At 46.9% G+C, this 17,427-nt stretch overlaps 6 protein-coding genes and 1 non-coding gene across 7 annotated transcripts; 3 read left to right on the top strand and 4 right to left on the bottom strand.

The window, feature by feature from the left end:
• Positions 1 to 357: 357 nt before the first annotated feature.
• I302_108236 (uncharacterized protein) lies at positions 358 to 2,274 on the top strand (the record flags this gene model as incomplete). The annotated part of the gene is made up of 6 exons (XM_019193996.1): positions 358 to 534; positions 617 to 855; positions 912 to 1,361; positions 1,434 to 1,647; positions 1,745 to 2,041; positions 2,116 to 2,274. The coding sequence occupies 6 exons, from the start codon at positions 358 to 360 to the stop codon at positions 2,272 to 2,274; spliced, it is 1,536 nt and encodes a 511-aa protein (XP_019044119.1).
• A 248-nt stretch (positions 2,275 to 2,522) lies between these two features.
• On the bottom strand, positions 2,523 to 2,637 carry I302_108235. The gene has a single exon (XR_002022037.2). It is a non-coding gene; the product is annotated as a 5S ribosomal RNA (ribosomal RNA).
• Positions 2,638 to 3,479: 842 nt separating this feature from the next.
• I302_108234 (uncharacterized protein) lies at positions 3,480 to 4,761 on the top strand (the record flags this gene model as incomplete). The annotated part of the gene is made up of 5 exons (XM_019193997.1): positions 3,480 to 3,530; positions 3,620 to 3,773; positions 3,875 to 4,054; positions 4,167 to 4,343; positions 4,472 to 4,761. The coding sequence occupies 5 exons, from the start codon at positions 3,480 to 3,482 to the stop codon at positions 4,759 to 4,761; spliced, it is 852 nt and encodes a 283-aa protein (XP_019044120.1).
• Positions 4,762 to 4,881: 120 nt separating this feature from the next.
• I302_108233 (uncharacterized protein) lies at positions 4,882 to 7,687 on the bottom strand (the record flags this gene model as incomplete). The annotated part of the gene is made up of 15 exons (XM_019193998.1): positions 4,882 to 5,217; positions 5,302 to 5,419; positions 5,479 to 5,555; positions 5,627 to 5,965; positions 6,022 to 6,063; positions 6,145 to 6,180; positions 6,235 to 6,250; positions 6,311 to 6,348; positions 6,415 to 6,525; positions 6,590 to 6,665; positions 6,734 to 6,798; positions 6,866 to 6,910; positions 7,009 to 7,214; positions 7,324 to 7,421; positions 7,548 to 7,687. 15 exons carry the CDS (start codon positions 7,685 to 7,687, stop codon positions 4,882 to 4,884), a joined length of 1,743 nt encoding a protein of 580 aa, XP_019044121.1.
• Positions 7,688 to 8,240: 553 nt separating this feature from the next.
• I302_108232 (uncharacterized protein) lies at positions 8,241 to 13,084 on the bottom strand (the record flags this gene model as incomplete). The annotated part of the gene is made up of 10 exons (XM_019193999.1): positions 8,241 to 8,317; positions 8,388 to 8,473; positions 8,540 to 8,594; positions 8,695 to 9,130; positions 9,195 to 9,336; positions 9,441 to 9,650; positions 9,749 to 9,849; positions 10,005 to 10,568; positions 10,689 to 12,956; positions 13,055 to 13,084. The coding sequence occupies 10 exons, from the start codon at positions 13,082 to 13,084 to the stop codon at positions 8,241 to 8,243; spliced, it is 3,969 nt and encodes a 1,322-aa protein (XP_019044122.1).
• A 604-nt stretch (positions 13,085 to 13,688) lies between these two features.
• I302_108231 (uncharacterized protein) lies at positions 13,689 to 14,671 on the bottom strand (the record flags this gene model as incomplete). Its single annotated transcript, XM_065870631.1, has 8 exons — positions 13,689 to 13,752; positions 13,814 to 13,893; positions 13,948 to 14,057; positions 14,124 to 14,147; positions 14,212 to 14,260; positions 14,366 to 14,449; positions 14,535 to 14,597; positions 14,669 to 14,671. The coding sequence occupies 8 exons, from the start codon at positions 14,669 to 14,671 to the stop codon at positions 13,689 to 13,691; spliced, it is 477 nt and encodes a 158-aa protein (XP_065726703.1).
• A 495-nt stretch (positions 14,672 to 15,166) lies between these two features.
• I302_108230 (uncharacterized protein) lies at positions 15,167 to 17,202 on the top strand (the record flags this gene model as incomplete). The annotated part of the gene is made up of 7 exons (XM_019194001.1): positions 15,167 to 15,509; positions 15,576 to 15,669; positions 15,776 to 15,943; positions 16,125 to 16,594; positions 16,660 to 16,691; positions 16,786 to 17,055; positions 17,140 to 17,202. 7 exons carry the CDS (start codon positions 15,167 to 15,169, stop codon positions 17,200 to 17,202), a joined length of 1,440 nt encoding a protein of 479 aa, XP_019044124.1.
• Between the last annotated feature and the right edge of the window lie 225 nt (positions 17,203 to 17,427).

Raw genomic sequence — 17,427 nt, 5'->3', positions numbered from 1 at the left:
AGACGGAAAGAAGATTGGTCTGCCATGGTGATTTGACGCATCACCATCACCAACACCATCATCATCATCATCATCTTACGCCCCTGCCCATTGCTCTGATCTATTTGGTCTCACTTTGAAACAGTCAGTCTATATCGCAATTTCGCAGTATCGCAATACTATCGCTCGGGGCGTTTCAATTTTTAACATTTCAATTCAATCTTAAAGCTTACATCTCCGAGTGGAATGGGGTTCAGCAGTATTACATAGACACACTTGAGAAAGTGTCTCTCAAGATGACTTTTGCTGTTGAATCTTCAACATACCCATATCCGAATTGTCGTATCAAAATCATCTCGCAACGAAGCTCTTATAATCATGTCATCGATAACCCCCCATGGTTCTAATCGGAGCACTCACAATCGTTCTGGGGTGGATAGGAGGAATGAGAGAGGGAGAAGAGCGTCCATACGATCTGCGATAGATGGGATACAGCGGTTCAAGCAGAGTTGGATCAGTATAATGGTTTTGAAAGGTGGGATCAGTCTAGGTCAGGTAAGTGGTACGACCATCGAAACCCCTCCCCTCTCCCAATTGCATTTGCTACTGAACAGGATCTGATCATAGTGATATATAGGTTACAGCTCTCATCACACTCTTAATTCTAGCTTCCACCCTTCCTTCGCCCCTATATCCCGACCAGAAACAGTCCGTACCATCCGACGCATGTCCCCACCCGGAATACTTCCAGGCATGGATGGGTGTGCAGGTAGGTAGATTGCTAGTCTGCTGGCTGAATAGTATTTGGATATGCACACGTCGAAGGAGGCGAGAAAGTCTCTCAGAGGATGAAAACGACGAGGAGGGTCAATCAGAGTGAGTTAAAATAGGCTAGAGTGATACTGTCCAGCTGATATATGTCACTTTGATAGACGACATAACGCTCAGCCAAATCCCTTACAAAGACATATCACCCCTTCTTCTTCTACTACAACAATATTCCAAACTCCCTCCTCATCTGATGGATCCCCCAATCACGCACATCAAGTTCAAAGTCCAGACACCATCTATATATCTACGTATACTTCCACTCCAAGTCTTTCGGGCCCTTCCCCCGAGCGAGATCAACGGAGGAAAGAGGTATCAGATACACCTCAGCATCAGGAGGCGCAGTTGGCGAGAGATGCGCTGAGGGTGGATGTGTCGGGAGAACCGATCGTCGCTTTGCACGGGCCTCATATTCTCTCAGACCAGGAAGTACCATCTCAAACCGACCTGAGTGCTGCTAGAATGTTGGTGCAAAATCGGGATAATAAACTAGACGGGGAGAGCAATGGCACGACTTCTAGATTAGCAGATGTATTGGATCGTATAGCCTCACAGTGAGTCTAGCTTTATAGTCTTATAGACATGACACTCGGACCAATGCCTTGAATGCTGACTTATCTGAACAGACTATCCAAATTCCTCGGTCTACTCTCCTTCATCCTCTTCATCCTGGGCAATGTCCTCTTATTCAAGCCGCTCCCTTCGCAAGAATTGTCATGCTACAACGCCTCGCCAATGCTATGGTGGGGAGTGATGACCGTGACTGGCGTGGGGTGGTTCTTGTTGGCTCAGATGATTCTGGTCATTTTGGTCGTGGGTGTAGGAGGAACAGTTGTGCTGGTATGTCATCCTGAACCATCTCTCGATTTTACTTCTCAATCAGAAAAGCTAGGAAGTCAGTTTGATTACTGGCTGAATGTCGTTGCTGGGCTTTCAGGCGATCTTGCGCAGATTCGGTATCACCCAACCTCAACCTTCCAATGATAAACGACCTGAACCACTGACGCTAGAGGAGCTGAACAAATTGCAATATGTTTGTTATGTGTCCGATCCTACTCCCAATCCCACCACTCATGGCGACGTACAGAAAGAACTGTTACCCCATCCACCGATATACCTTACGGAAGACCGAACGACATGTGCAATCTGTCAAGAGAACTATGCAGTCCCGGAAAGAGGGAGAGAACAATTTGCGGAGTGGTTGAGGGTACTGGGATGCGGTCATGTGTACCATGTAAGCTCGTCCGATCATACTTCGGTTCGGGAGGGTAAAAGTGCGGAATAGCTAAAATTCATGGTTCGGTCTAGGCCAAATGTATAGACGAATGGTTGATGAGGGGCTCGGCGAGTTGTCCGTCGTGTAATAGGTCTGTGAGGGATATGTTACCGAATGCTCAAAGGGTAGAGTCAAACGAGAGAAGAAGATCAAGTGTTCTGAGTAGATGGATAAGGAAGGAAAGTAGGTGATTCATCGAGGCTCTGAGCCAAGGGATTTTGTACAGTTTTAAACCACATTAGAACGGTAACGGATGCGATCGATAGAGGAAACGTAACCATCATCATACCATATCTACGAACTTGATTTCATGCGAGCATATCCTACGAATAAATCATGCATTCTCATATCATGCTTCATGCTTGTTTCCGACGGTCGGCCACATTTGCAAACCCCTCTTCGCTCTTCCTTTTTGCGATCCAACCAAAAGCCAAACAAAAACTACAGCACCCGGGATTCCCAAGTGGTCCCCCACCTTGGTACTAACCAAGCGATACCCAACTTAGTTACGGGGAGCTGACGGGACCCGACGTTTTATAGGTTCTATGGCCGTAGATGGAAGTTCGGGCCTTTTGTTGAGTCTATGTACTGGTGCAAAGGGGGCAAGCGGTGACCCTTCTAGAATACGACGGTGAGCACTTGCCATTGGCAGTAGCTTTCGTTCCGGAGTGGATTGAGATTGAATGAATGAAAGAAGTTGAGTTTGCTGGTTTGACAAACATCCCTTTGCAGTCACTCATCTCCCTTTGCTTCCGTGGGCTAGCGTAGATCAAGCTACTCCCACCAGCTAGGGCACACCGCAGAGCTCCTCAAACTAACGAACAGGATTCAAAGATGGGCAGCATTCTCTGCTCTGCATGACGAGCACCATTGGGATTGAGCGAGTCTTCACACCCATTAGTCAGATCCATCGGAACACACGAACTCGCAAAAATCAGAAAACATCTCGGATCAAAAAATATCACTCTCAGGCACATCTCAGAACAATGAATGGGTGGTATCTCCGCCGGAAAGGATGGTCTGTTTGGTTTGCTCTCGAATGAATCCCAGGTATTTGTCATCATACAGTCAGTCCACTGTCTGATATCTAGTGATGGATGTTCAATGGTATATAATAAGTTGACATGGAGATCCCTCAACTCGAAATGTGATTCACATATCGTACATCTGCCTATTGCTCATGCCTTCTACGGAAATACAAAGACAATCACATCCTATCAGATCAATCGTCGTTATCGTCACCACTTTGATCTTGTTACTGTCAATCGGAATATCGAGTCAAAGCAATATATCATCTCTGAATATTTTCAAGGGCATCAGAGCGCATTCGTCCAGATTGCTCGTACCGAGAAGAACTCTTCAGACCAATACTCCAGGATTAGTTTCATCGTCGATAATGGTCAATCAGTCATCTACCAAGGGAGACGTATACTTCCTCTCTCACGGTGTAAGTCGCATACTATCACCAGCTTGCCTGACTCGTCGAGATAAATGCAGGATGATTATGGCAATACTAACACACCTTGTACTCTCCAGGGCCCACCTACCGTCGAACAAACTTACGCAGAACCATACAAAGCCTGGCAGAAATTCGGTCAAATCATCAATCAGGATCCGCCGAGGGGGATCGTAGTAGTTTCTGCGCATTGGGAAAATGAGAGTGGATTTAGAGGATCCGGGGGTGTTTTGGGTAGGTGACCCATCTCTAGATCTACGTATGATATCCGAAGCAGACTGAACGAAAGGAAGGGAGACAGCTAATTTATCTTGTACGAATCAAATGGAAATTAGTCAATTCGAATCCCACCAATCCATTGATATACGATTTCTACAACTTCCCCAAAAGGCTATACGAGCTGAAATTCCGATCAAGCTTCAGCACTGCCCTCGAATCGACTGTGTTGAGCGCGCTGAAGACGGCGGGCTTGGGTGTGGGAAGGGAAGATAGAGGGTTGGATCATGGTGTGTGGAGTGAGTCTGATCCTTTCGACGTCCGATCATCTCTGAAGTTATTCAACACAATCTTGTGAGCTACCTTTTTCTTATCGCTGATCAATTTGGTTGTGTGTTTTTCGTGTAATAGTCCCGTTTCGAGCTGCGTTTGGCGAGTCAACTCAAGTACCGATCATCCAGGTATCCCTTCCTGCATCGTCCGATCCTAGAGCTTCTATCAAACTGGGCCAAGCCCTGTCCCAAGTCCGAGACGAGGGGTATACGGTGGTAGCTACTGGACAATCGGTCCATAATCTACGTGATCTATGTGAGTAGCGTAACTCGACTCGACTTCCCGGTCTGCATTGTAAAACATGGCTTTGTCACGTTTCCGGTCAAAATATATCATTCATATCCGATGATAACATCGGCTGATATGTTATATCTCCTCCTTAGTCACAGGCCAAAGAATGCTCTACACCAAACCATTCCTCAACCTGCTCAACTCCTCCCTCTCATCAACCGATCCCATATCCTCGACGATAGATATCCTGAAAACACCACTCTACAAGAAAGCGCATCCTACCGATGAGCACTTCTTCCCTTTGTTCGTAGCGCTAGGCGCACTGAGGGAGGGAGAATCGAAGAGGAAAGAAACTCTGATCAGTGGAGTATGGGATGCTCAGGGGATGCCTGCGGAGGATGAAGGGTTGGGATGGAGTATGTATAGATGGTTGAGCGAGTAGATCTACCTAATTGTGAGACGAGGATTCGCGTAGTCAAGCATGTCATTTATATATCTGTACCTGCATATACAGTTTATTGCATAGCATATTCTCCTACCAGACACACGACTTGCAAACCCCTTACCTCACACCCTCAGGATCATACTCATACTCCCAATACTGAGCTTTCCAACTCCTCCCTTCAGCCCACTTCCTCAACCCCTCCTCGTCCTCCGGTACATCCTCTTCTCTAGCCACTTTATCTTTCTGAGCAGCTTTCAGAACAGCCAAAGCAACTTCGAAGTTGACCTTGGGAGCGTCCCCGAAATCAGGTAATAACGATTCGTCAGGATCACCTTTCACGATGGCAGGTGCAAGTTCGGCTAATCTCTTGGATCCGGAGATGATCATTGAGTCTGTCATTTTGGAGGAGCGGGAGAGGATGGAGCCGAGTCCTAAGCCTGGATATATCAAGGCCTGGTAGTTTATAATCAGATCAGCGTCAGGGATTGCTCACACCCGTCGAAAGTATGGGTTAAGGAAGACAGCGTTTCAACTCACATTGTTACATTCCGCCACGACGTATTTCTTCTTCTTGCCCGGCACGTCGACAGGATCAAATGGCGAGCCAGTAGCCATCAGAGCTTTACCGTCTGTCCACTGATTGAGGTCTTTTGGACTGACGATATGATGCATGAGCTGCCATCATGGTCAACTCGAACGACAGGGAAAACTCACTCTGCCTCGCATTTCTTCGTCGGGTTACTCAAAGGGAAGATGATAGGCCTATCAGCATGTTTGGCCATTTCTTTCACCTAAGCACGAAGTCATCAGCTTGACTATCATCATATCACAGAATGAACGTAGAACTGCTAGCTGAACTTACCACGTCCTCAGTGAATGCCCCAGCATGCGTAGAAGTCCCAATCAACACCGTCGGCTTGACTTTCTTGACTACATCTAGCAGTCCATTCTCTTCTTCACCAGATCCCCATTCTTCCTCTGTACGAATGAAATCACCCTCAATCTCATCACGGATCTTATCTTTCCCTAAAGATTTCTTGATCAATCCATATTTATCCATCAACCAGAATTGGCTGGAAGCTTGCTTAGCATCCGCCTTCTTGTCGTCGTTCGATTCCATGATGATGGCATCTCGAAGTTGGCGGGCGATACCTAGACCTGCTGAGCCGGAACCATAGATGACTATACGCTGATCGGAGAGCTGGTATACAGCATTAGCTTGACATCCGCTGGATAGCGTCAATCATTGGAACTCACTTTGGTCTTGGTCACTGCGATAGCAGCTTGTAGAGCGGCGAGCTGCGATCATAATTCAGGAGTCAGTGACGTACATATGGGAGAGATACACTGCTCGTGGAGATGTCAGGATATCCCACTTACAGTCACTGCTCCTGTACCTTGTATATCGTCATTGAACTAATACTACGTCAGCTGTCATCTCGCAATGGAACTTGCGTACGGGCGACCTACCACAGAATGTTGGTCTCTACCGGATGGATTATCTATCAGCTGATGCATTTCATTTAACAGAGCGCACGCAACTTACCTATACTTGGCCAACAGCCTTTGAGCATTCGTAACTCCCTTGAAAGTGTCATCAGCCGAAGGCCTCAAATGTAGGAATGATAGGGCAACAGACAGATGACTCACAAAATCTTCGAAATGAAGTAAACATTTCGGCTGATGCTTCTTCACCAACCCGACAAACTTATCTACGAATTCATCGTATTTATCCCCTCTGAGCCTTTTCTCCCTGTATCCCTGCCGAAATGTATATCAGCCTCCATGGTTCAGTGGATAAGTGAGGTATGTCGGAGCAACTTACAACATACAGATCGTCCTTCAGGAGATCCTCATTGTTCGTCCCCACATCCAGAGTGACCGCCAATGCTTTTGCTGGGCTACGGGGAGTATTGCGGATGGTGAGCTACATAATTCTGAAGATACCTTGCAGACGGATCTTACTTACTCAATTCCAGCAGCAAGAGTGTATATCACAGCTTTAGCTGAGGATATACCTATTCCACCTGATCCCTGAGAGATAGCTCCATCAGTTCACCAGTGGCTTCAAGAGGCTTGAGTAAGCTGATCATGAACTCACTTGATCCCCTATACCTAATATCGCTTCACCATCCGAGACTACTATCTGCGACCATCACCGCATTTGCATCAGCTCCCAGTCCTATACGCTGTGTATAAGCCGGTCTCGAAGATCATGGAAAGTAATAAAGCGGAACAACATACCAGATCGAGTTCCCGTCCTTCACAAGCATCCAGAAAATCCTCCTCCATCTTCCCATACTCCGGCGGACTAAGATACAGCCCCTCGCTCCTTCTGAACAAGTGCGAGTAGTCTGAGATCGCATCTGCTTCGGTGGGTGTGTAGACGATGGGAAACATCTCGACTAGGTATTTGGACAGGAGGGCGTAGTATAGAGTCCAATTTTGAGCTGAGAGAAGGGGACAGGGCAGGTCAGCTCGGGCGATAGTAAATCGCAAGCGAGCAACCTCAATGTGAAGTATGGTCAAGCGGTAGAGCTGAGACATGATGGAACCTACATTTCATGGATGAGAGAAACGAGTTCTTGAGTATATTGCTCTCCCTCGATTTATACTGCATATAAGCTCTTTCGACCTGTTCTTCGAGGGTATCGACGCTATTTCAGAGTCATGACCAGATCAGCGTTGCCTCTGATTGATGGTCGAGTGAGAATGTACAACGTGTTACTGTAAAATTACCAGCGTAGCACATCAATAATACATATGAGGTGAGGATAACCCACGCAAAAGGCAATCTCCCCCTCAAACCCAACTGATCCCTCTCCTCCCTTGTAAAAGCACTGCCCTTATTGAACCTCGGGTTATTCAGTACCTCCGGACCCTTGAGGGTGATCTTGAGCTTTCCCTGGTCTGTCTTTGGCATGTTGGGAAACGAAGAAGAAAGCGAAGTAGAGGTAGAAGCGAAGTGTCGGGTTGGCTGGGGCGTCGAAATTGAAACGGATCGAGGAGTACGAAAGACCAATAATGATGTACGTGGTAGCGAAAGCATCTGGTCTGCCCTCTTTTTCTTGGAGCTGGATGGCGTCTAGATAGATGGATGAGGTTCACACGCGATGTGGAAGGACTTTGTTGAATCTATTTCTATTTGAACATTCAACTTGAATTTTGCGGGTGTGACATCATCATCATTATGTTGCAGATGCAGGCACCAATCTAGGGTAAAATCGTACTGACTGACATCCTGGTACAACTGGAGCAAGTACGAGCACTTCTCTCAGGTTTGATATCATGATCACCTCATGCAAACAGAAGGTACAGAGATCACGTCAACTGTACATCGAGTGTATATACCCAGCCATGACTAACCATGCATAACACATGTTGATGTCGATATCGCAAGCAATCCACCCAACATCATATACAATTTCCAATCCTATCCGCCATATCGTCCAAAGACAAACAATCAAGCATCATACCTAATATCTTTCACCTCTACCAGGCCTAGAGACGATCGACAAGATACTATCCTTAGCTTGAAGTACCGAAGTCTCGTCTATAGACCGATCCGAAGTGTTAGCACTTCATTCAACCTGCTCGTATTGCGTCTCCGTCGCTGCACTCACCTCCAGTGATAGTAATCAAATCATCATCCTTTGAAACCTGGACATCTGCACCTGTCTCGACTCTGATCCGAGAGATGGTAGATCCCCTAGTGACTCAGAGTATCAGTATCAAATCCTCCTCAACTTCTTATACTCGGACATGTAGAACTTACTTTGATCCGATGATTCTAGGGAAAGCAGATCTAGGTAAACCAGTCAAGAGGCCGACTACACACAGACCAAGTCATCAGCTACCACTCGAGAGACAGCCCATGCACATACACGCATCAGATATACGATTAGAAAGGAAAGAGGTAGGTATACTCACGGTGAGTAGCAGTCTTAGCCTTCTCCAAAGCCCCTTCCAAAACCTCCACAGCCCTCTCAAGATCCGCTTCCTCCTTAGCTCTGACCGACCACTCCTGCTCGCCCTCAGGGTAATTCTGATAATTCTCGACCAACTCAAAGTCACCCTCTACATCCACTACATCCTCTTCATCGCCTCCAGCAGATAGATCGATCCTTGCGGTCTTAGCTGCCAGACCATTCCCATTGGAAGATTTGGTGGGAAGAGCAGGTTTGGCAGGAGCAGTGGGGATAGTAATGAATGCTCCTACGTTCCTGATTTGCCTGATCAAGTTCTGTTGATCGGCAATAGCATGGTAGTACTTGGTAGGGATCGAGATGGTCTTGGATGGATAATCGTTAGATGGGGTAGATCGACCTTGTCTTGAGTCGGTTCGGGCAGGTCTCTCGTTGAATACCTGAGTTCCGAATCATTATGGGTCAGCTGTGTCTCCGATTTCACGCGGACCTCTAGCAGCTTACTTGTAAGAGCTCAGCAGCTTGGGTTACGACTTCTTTGGTACCGATAACCTTGACGATATCACTATCGGGAGCATCACCAAGCTCAGAAGCATTTTCGATCTCGCCGACAGAACCGTACTGTCTTGATCCGGGGAAGTGGACGCTGTATTCAACCAAAGGACGGATATCAGCTTTTGCGCGGGACTGCGCCGAATAATCTTCATCACACAAAAAGGCGAGATCGACTGAAAGTAGAATTTCACTCACAGAGCGCCGGTCTTCCTTTGCAGATCCTGCAAGGCTGAACCACCTCTACCGATCTTAGAAGCATGTTGCGCTTGAGGAACGACAACACCAATGACGACAGTTTCTTTGAGGACGGAAACTTGCTTTTCAAGCTCGGCCTTGATCTTCTTGACGATCTTGCTGTCTCCTCGGAACCTGACGATGTCAGGGTTGGCATCACCTGACTTAGGGCTGTACACGTACGCAGGTGGATCTCGTCAGCTTTGTACTTGTGACCACATATGAATGTTGTTCTTTGAAAGAAGAGTCGAACTGGATTGAGAACTTACAAGGTGACAAGACCAGATTGCTTGAATCCCTCTGAAGGTCCTCCAGCAGCAGCGATAGTCTCTCGGAGTTTCTGACCACCTTGACCAATAAGGGTTCGGTGCTAACGAAGCATCATGCAATCAATCAGCATCGATCCATTCCATGTTATGAAACCTTGTCCTCCATCCTTCAACTATCTATAACAAAGAGAACAACCCTCCTAGATATTCCAAGTCCCCCGACTCCCACAAATACAATCAGAGATGAAACACTCACGAATTTCGCATCAACCCTCAACTCATCCTCAACCTCATCACCCAACTCCTCTACCAACTCCAAAATAGCCTTCTTCGCACTCTCGATAGCCCGCTTATCTCCTCTGACCGTGACTACAGTCTTGGTACTATCCTTCTCATCAGGTTGTTTCTCAATATCAATCTGCGCGTTACTCTCATCCTTAATCTTATTGATCGTCGCTCCGCCTTTCCCTACAACCTGAGCAATAGCTTTAGTGGGGATCTTAAACGTGGCTTCCTGTCTCGTGTCATTCTCGTATTCTGCCGCCTCGAGGAGTTCGGCCTTGGCAGCCGCAACTCCCTTTTTACCTCCTCGGATAATCACTTCATCAGGTTTCTGACCTTCCTTATTATCACGGGGGAAAGAAAGTTTGACGCCGTATTTCTCTTCGAGACGGATCGCGTATTTCCCTCCCTGACCTATCAAGGCTGGTTGGATGGCACGTTTGATGTGGAGGATCTCGGTGGTTTCATCTTCGAGTTTTTCGATTTGGAGATCGAGTCGTTTCTTGGCTTCTTCCACTGCTTCTTTTCTGCCGACGATCTGTGACCACATAAAAACACATTATCAGCATCGTTCGTGTTCTGACTGCTTAAGTCAATGAGTACCACAGGCGAATCAATCGAGTGAAGGTAACCGAGCAAAAGAAACAATCCTACCCACCTTACAATGTACAACAGGTTTCTTCCCCTTCTTCGCCCCCGCCGCAGCGGACTCATCATCATCAAAGTTCACCTTGACACCCAGCGTCTCCCTAAGCTTGTTGATAGTTGCTCCGGCCGTACCGACCAAATGGGGAACATATGTCTTGAGTACGTTAAACTCCACTGTGAATCCATTAACGATATCATCGTTCTTGGCATCTTCCACAATCTGTTTGATTTGTCCCACCACTCGATCAACCTCGGTTGAAGGTCCCCTGACCACAACGGAATCTTCATCTACTCCCTTATTTTGGGATTTACCATTAGCAGTGGCAGAAGAGCCAACTTTGACATTGACAAAGTTATCTTCACCTATCAAGGCGTTTAGGACGGTACCTCCTTGACCAATTATGAATCTGTGCCATTTCTTTTCGATATTCAACGTCTCGGTCTTGATGTCCGCTGCGTCCTTGGCCAGCTCCTCTATAGCCTTTGATGCTCCCGCAAGGATTTCTTTGAGCTTGGCATCTCTAGCTTTCTTCTCTGAGGGGAGGGAATCCAATGGTCCAGTGTAGATCAGAGATACTTCGGATGATTCTTCTTGAGCTGGTGGGAAGACGGTCGTAACATTATGGGATTGTTCGAATTGATTGATCTTTGACCCTTTCTTGCCGATCAGGAGGGAATGGATGAGATGATCAATCTCAACGGTAGTGGTTCCAGCGGGTAAGATTGATTTGACCAAGGTAGCAACCTCATCTTTCACTTTTGATACGTCCTTTTTATCCTCTCCTACAATCTCAATCACCACTGATCCGGTGTTGGCCACGGCAGAAGCGAAGGGAGGGAAGATCTTGACACCCGAGTGAGAATCAGCGATAGATCGGAGCTTGGATGTTCTGATGAGGTATCGTAAGACCTTCTTGGCGTGGGAGAGAGGATCGGAAGTATTGGGTCGATGGAGGGTCACTACATCTACCATCTCGACGGAGATCGCGTTGGCCTTGTCCATCACCAATGTCAATGCGGGAATCAAAGATGGTTGGGGACCTCGGATCACACATTGGTCGGATGGATCATCAACAGGTGGGAGCTCGACGATACAGGAAGTTTGATCCAGGATCTCATCGGCGGAAGACCCAACCAAGAACCTATGTTGTCTTTTGGGGATGGAGATCTTCAGTTCTCTGAGCGAATCATTCAATTCTTCGTATCGCTTGAGGATCTCTTGAACCACCAATTTGACTTTTTCTTTCTCACCTTTAACCTTGATTGACAAATCTCTGTCCTTGGCGACCACATCGGTCTCGTCGGCTTCACCTTGAGATTGTTTCTCCAAAGCTTTCCAGACGGCTGGAGGGGGAACGTGGATCTTGACTTCTCCTTCACCCAATTCCTCTTCAAGTTGTTTAGCCTTGACACCCTTGGGTCCAGCGATGAATGGGTAATAGGATGAAGGGATAGTCTTGATGGAAGTGGAAGTTTGAGAAGTCTTGTAAGAGATCAAAGATAGGATCTTGTTCTTGGCGTCGGTACAAGCTGCAGAGGGACCGGTAACAGAGATAGGAACGAGGGGTTCATCATCCTCTTCATCCTCTTCATCGGCATCTTGGTCTTTCTCATTCGCTTCCTTGGGATCATAAGCGGGGAGGTTCTCTCTTTTGGGAATATCAATTCTAGTCGAAGTGGCATCTGTGATATTTTTAAGTGTAGAACCCTTTGGACCGATGATCGTACCGAGTGTTGTGATAGGAACTTCAACAGAGATAGTAACGGGTTTGCTCAATCCTCTTTCGATCAACCTTCTGGCAATAGTTAATTTCTTCTGGTCCGGCCCTCTAATCAAGAATGTTTTGAGACCAGTTCGCATTTGAGTGGAAGATTCGACGATGACTCCAGTTTGTTCTCTAACTTTTTGGATAGTCTCCTGAGCGGTCTTACCTTGGACGATATCAGCAGCGGGGATCGAGAAACTATCGCTGAATGGGTGAGAGGCAGCGGTGGGTGTACCTGCTCTACCCAGTCCACCTGAAGTGTTGGGCTTGACTTTACCGCCGGTAGCTTTTACCGCGGAGGGTTTGGACGCCCAGGCGGAGATGGCAGGTTTGGTGATGTTTGTAGCGGGAGCTGCGGATGCGCCGAGGGAGGGGAAAGCATCTTCAGAGGCAGTGTCGACCGAAGTTGAGGGACCATTGTTATTGTTTAGTTTCTTAGCGGCAGTAGGGGCAGGGGCGGTATTTCCACCGAGCGAGGGGAAGGGGTCGGGAGCACCTTCGAGCCCGTGTCGCTGTGAAGGGGTTGGTGGATCAGCACATGTCACCAGTCCCTGCCAAGAAAGTCTTCTCGCAGACAGCATGGGGGAGTTCCATGCACAGATGAACTCACCTTTTGTAGTTCAGCAGCAGAGAAAGCCATCGCGTAACAATGAGATTCTTATCTAAATTGAGGGAGGTGCGTTGTAGCCGTTAACCTTTTGACCGTGAAAACAGGGGACCGTAGGAGCGATGCAGCCGTTTTCAAGACAGTATGATGATGTTTTTGAGACGAGTGTAGGAGCCAGCGAACTGTATGATGTACTGAGCTGGTTGAGAGGAGAGAGAGTATACACGAGAGATGTGCTGTTAGATATATATGTAACGTAGCTTGAGCACGTCAGGATCGCTCTCTCTCTCCGTCAGGGTAAAACACATCGCGTGGTGTTGACTTGATTGGACCTCCACTTTGGCAGCCTGCCTATCAAGTACTCTGCATCTCATTGAGCAGTGTGTATTCTCTCGAGATGCATGATATATCAACAAATGCTCTCAGCTGCTTAACATGGAGTATAGACGGAGTGAAACGAAACAGAACCACGTTCTGGAAAAGTGACGAAGATGGGAATAGAAACACTACAAGATGTCGAAATGTATTGTTATGCCACAAGAATGATACTGAAAAATGCTGAAATGCCCAGAAGGAAGAGGAACTACTATTCATGGTTGAGAGACAGAAAGACGACCTCGATGTCTATTGTCATCATCTACTTCTGTCGTCGTTCTACCGCCTGTTGCTTCACTCTCTTTTCATACGCGTTCTTATCGTTTCTATTAGAATTGATACCGTCAGCTAGGCGCATCACGAAGAGAAGAGACCATGCTAACTTACTTGTACATTTGATAGGCATCTATCTGAGCAGGGTCACCAATGTTGGGGTTATCAAGTAGATCCTGGACACCAAGTACGATCTAAGCGTATGGGTCATGTCAGCTTGAGCCTATGACTTGGAATTTGTAGCTGACCTGTTTGATAGTGATCGAAGGCTTCCAGTTCTTCTCCTCATCTAAGATCGACAGACAGATAGTTCCGGAGGGATATACGTTTGGGTGGAAGAGGGGTGGGTCGAATTTACCTGTATACACAATCAGGTTAGCTTCTTTTCCAACCTCTCGAAGAGTAAAAGACGCTTTTGACTAACACTTGGGTGGTTTCGTTGGGAATTCTGATGGATGATACGTCTTGTCAGCTAGGCTAAGATTGATTGAGGACTTCTTTGATGAGCTTACCATCAGGAAACGTCATCATCACTTTGTATAAACCTCCTTCCCAGATCGTCTACAGAAGTATCTCATCAGCTTTAATTCGATTTACACTGAGACTTCAGTTGATCAAGAACAGCCCGTCCGGGACAGTATTTTGTATTGAATATCGTCCACTCACCCCTGTCTTCCCTGGGATCCCAACCTCCCACAACATAATATTCATAGTCCCATCAGCAGCCTTTACGGGTTTAGCGTAGAATCCCTAATCCACGTAAATCAGCCCATTGCTCCACCAGCTGAGTACAGTATAGCCACACTGCCTGCTTAGCTGATGACACCGCACTCACGAATGGATGATCTTTCCTCCAGTTCTTTCGTTCCTCGTGAAGTCGAGCTTGAGCGAGATTGGACTGTAATGAAAGTGAGGGAGGGAATGAGCCAATTTCCGGTTGACCGTTTGTCGACTGACTATATAACTCACCATTTTGCAATGAGGTTATCCTTGATTTTGTGGGTAGAATATTCGTATGGAGTAAATCTTCGATCTATGAGCTGAAAGTGAAGAAAGAGGAAGATGTGCGATATCAGCGTTGACTGATGGTTTATATACGATGGGTTGAGGTGGACATTGTAAAGTAAATTGTTTATCTATAGCGATGGTCCAAGCGCGATCAAGGAGCAAGTGGTACACCCATTATTCTTTATGGGCGATTGTTTTGTTTTTATCCCACAGTCACAGTCACCCGCACAGTATCGGGATCAAATCGTACAGTGATACCGGCGGTTGTGAATTCCGGGTTGTGAGTTGAATATGAATGATGAATGATCACACAAAGAATAAAGCACGACACTAATCGCAACACTCATTCATCGTTCACTTATACACGAACCACTGGCAATCCTACTCAGGATCAGACATCTCGCCTTCCAGGTGAACTCGACACAAAAGTCTAGATCCTATCTTGTCAAATCCATCAAAATGGGCGTCAACGCCGTCATCCCTGCAGCTGTCCACTCAACCCTCTCTCACCAACATCAATCTCAGCACCAGAGCTCATCCCCCTATACAGATAATCAACCTCAATCATACGCCAATATAGTCAAGAACGGTAATGGTCTGACTATCGACCAGCTCAGAGCAGAGAGTTACGGCAGTATAGCATCTACTCTCGAAGAAGTTGAAGGTGACTTTCCTGGGAGTAGTAGAAGACCAAGTCCAGGGAAGGGTAAGAGCGTGCAGAATGATCATCTCTATACATCCGGAGATGAGGAAGAAGAAGATGAAGAGGAGGAGGAATTTGGTATGGAACCTGAAATACCAGGTATGTCAGCTCCGAAATTTATTGGAAGAAAGACAAGCAGCTGATTAAAGGAGAATTGGATGATAGTTACGTGGAAATACATGTCAAGGCTTTATCTGCTCGTACCGATCATCACGATGGTCTGGCTTGCACTGTTGATACTGCTAGTGACCTTTGCATGGTAAGTATGCCCTTCTCACCAACTATACTATTCCACCCTTATCTCCTTCCCATCATTTATATATCGTGCTTTAAGATAACAGACATTGATTCCTATGCTTTACTAGGCCACCGACCAAGCGCGAACGTCAAGCAGGACAGAAATACCCTCATCCAATATTATTCAAACCTTTCTTGATTGGAATTTTCGCTTCATGCACTGTCCAGACTATTCGAGTGCCGGTATGGGTCGTGGTTTCTTGGTTTAGGTTGAACATGGGTCAAACTACTTTCTGGTGAGTAAGGTGACAATGTCATCCAAATTGTGTCACTCTTGTCTCCCTTGATTGTCATCGGAGTAGCTGGATGTATCACATTTCATCCTCCCATCGCTCAGCCCAGGACATATCATCCGAATCTCCAGCACCAGTCCATATCGAAGCAACGCATACTTATCTGTCAAACTGCATATTCCAGGTCGACATCCCTCCACGCAATAATCCACGAACTCCTCCGACTCTCCACCCTCCCTCTAATTACAGTCTCCCCTACCTCAGGCTTTCACTCATCCTATTATCTAGGTTTAGGATGGGGTCTAGCAGAAGTGACCTACGGTATCATTCAAGGATGGGAACAGATCGAACTGTACAAAGAAGTCATGAGGCCCTCCGACTCTTTGCGATTGGATCTGTCAAGCGAAGAGGAGAATGTGGGATCACAACCTCAAACTGCTACTCAACCTCAATTCGGTAATGGTAATGGTAAATCAAGTGGCAAACAGGAGGGCATGTTAAGTAGCGTGACTGAACGGAGTGACGAGGGGGAGGAAGAAGATTCTCAGGTGATCTACGACGAACCTGATCAAGATGAGGATGAGGAAGAAGAGGAGGATGAGGAAGAGTTGGAGAGGAAGGTGGAGATTTTAGAGAGAATGAGAGCGAGGAGAGGTGAGCTGGCGTCCTCACTTCGTGGTATGATTCTGAGCTCATAAGCTGTTATTATCGACCTGCAGATCTTGAAGAAGTAATCGGTCAACCATTCCCTGTAAGTTGACCCATCCACTGTAAATCCACTGTACTCATCCCCCTTCGTCGAAATTATAATCGTTCAAATCCACTAATGCGATTTCTACCCCCAGAACATCCCCTTCCCCCTCCACCTCCTCTGGCGCCTCGACACCCTCCTTCTAAATCTCGGTCTGACCCTACTCCTCTCTTCGTTCTACTTCAACTCCACCCCTATCTATAAGCATTCTCCCCTCGTAGTCCGACACGACGCTGCCGTACCCGACACTCAGCCTCATAAGTGGTTATGGCAGGTCTGGGCCCTGGTAGCGCTGTTGCATGTTTGTGTGAGTCTGGTTTGGAAAGTTGTTGGAAGGGTTGGGATTGGGGCTGTGACTTGGGGTGTGAGTTGTTTCTTCCTCTTTCTCTTGCTTAGTGAACGACCTATTGGGAGTGGGATATGTGAGCTGATGGATGGGCGGGTGTAGGGTCTGATCGTCGCTCTTGGGAGTGTCTTTGCTGGATTGGGATGTTGGGGTGGACTGGTCTAGCGTACCCCTCATTCTATCGCAAATACAACGAAAATTCTTGGTTCCCACACATCTTTTGACTTTGACTTTGGCTTTGGCTTTGGTTTTGGTTCTTCTTGTATAGTCTCGTCCTCGTCACAATCACGAATTATAGATCTACTTTGTACAATACGATAATGACCAGTCATCGATATGCATCAGATACATGATCACAACGATCATACGAGCATGTTACATGTTACATGA

Source organism: Kwoniella bestiolae, chromosome 7, assembly GCF_000512585.2.
Source record: "Kwoniella bestiolae CBS 10118 chromosome 7, complete sequence".
Lineage (NCBI taxonomy): Eukaryota > Fungi > Basidiomycota > Tremellomycetes > Tremellales > Cryptococcaceae > Kwoniella > Kwoniella bestiolae.
The sequence above is the reverse complement of the archived record's forward strand: the minus strand, read 5'-3'. Positions and strand labels throughout refer to the sequence as shown.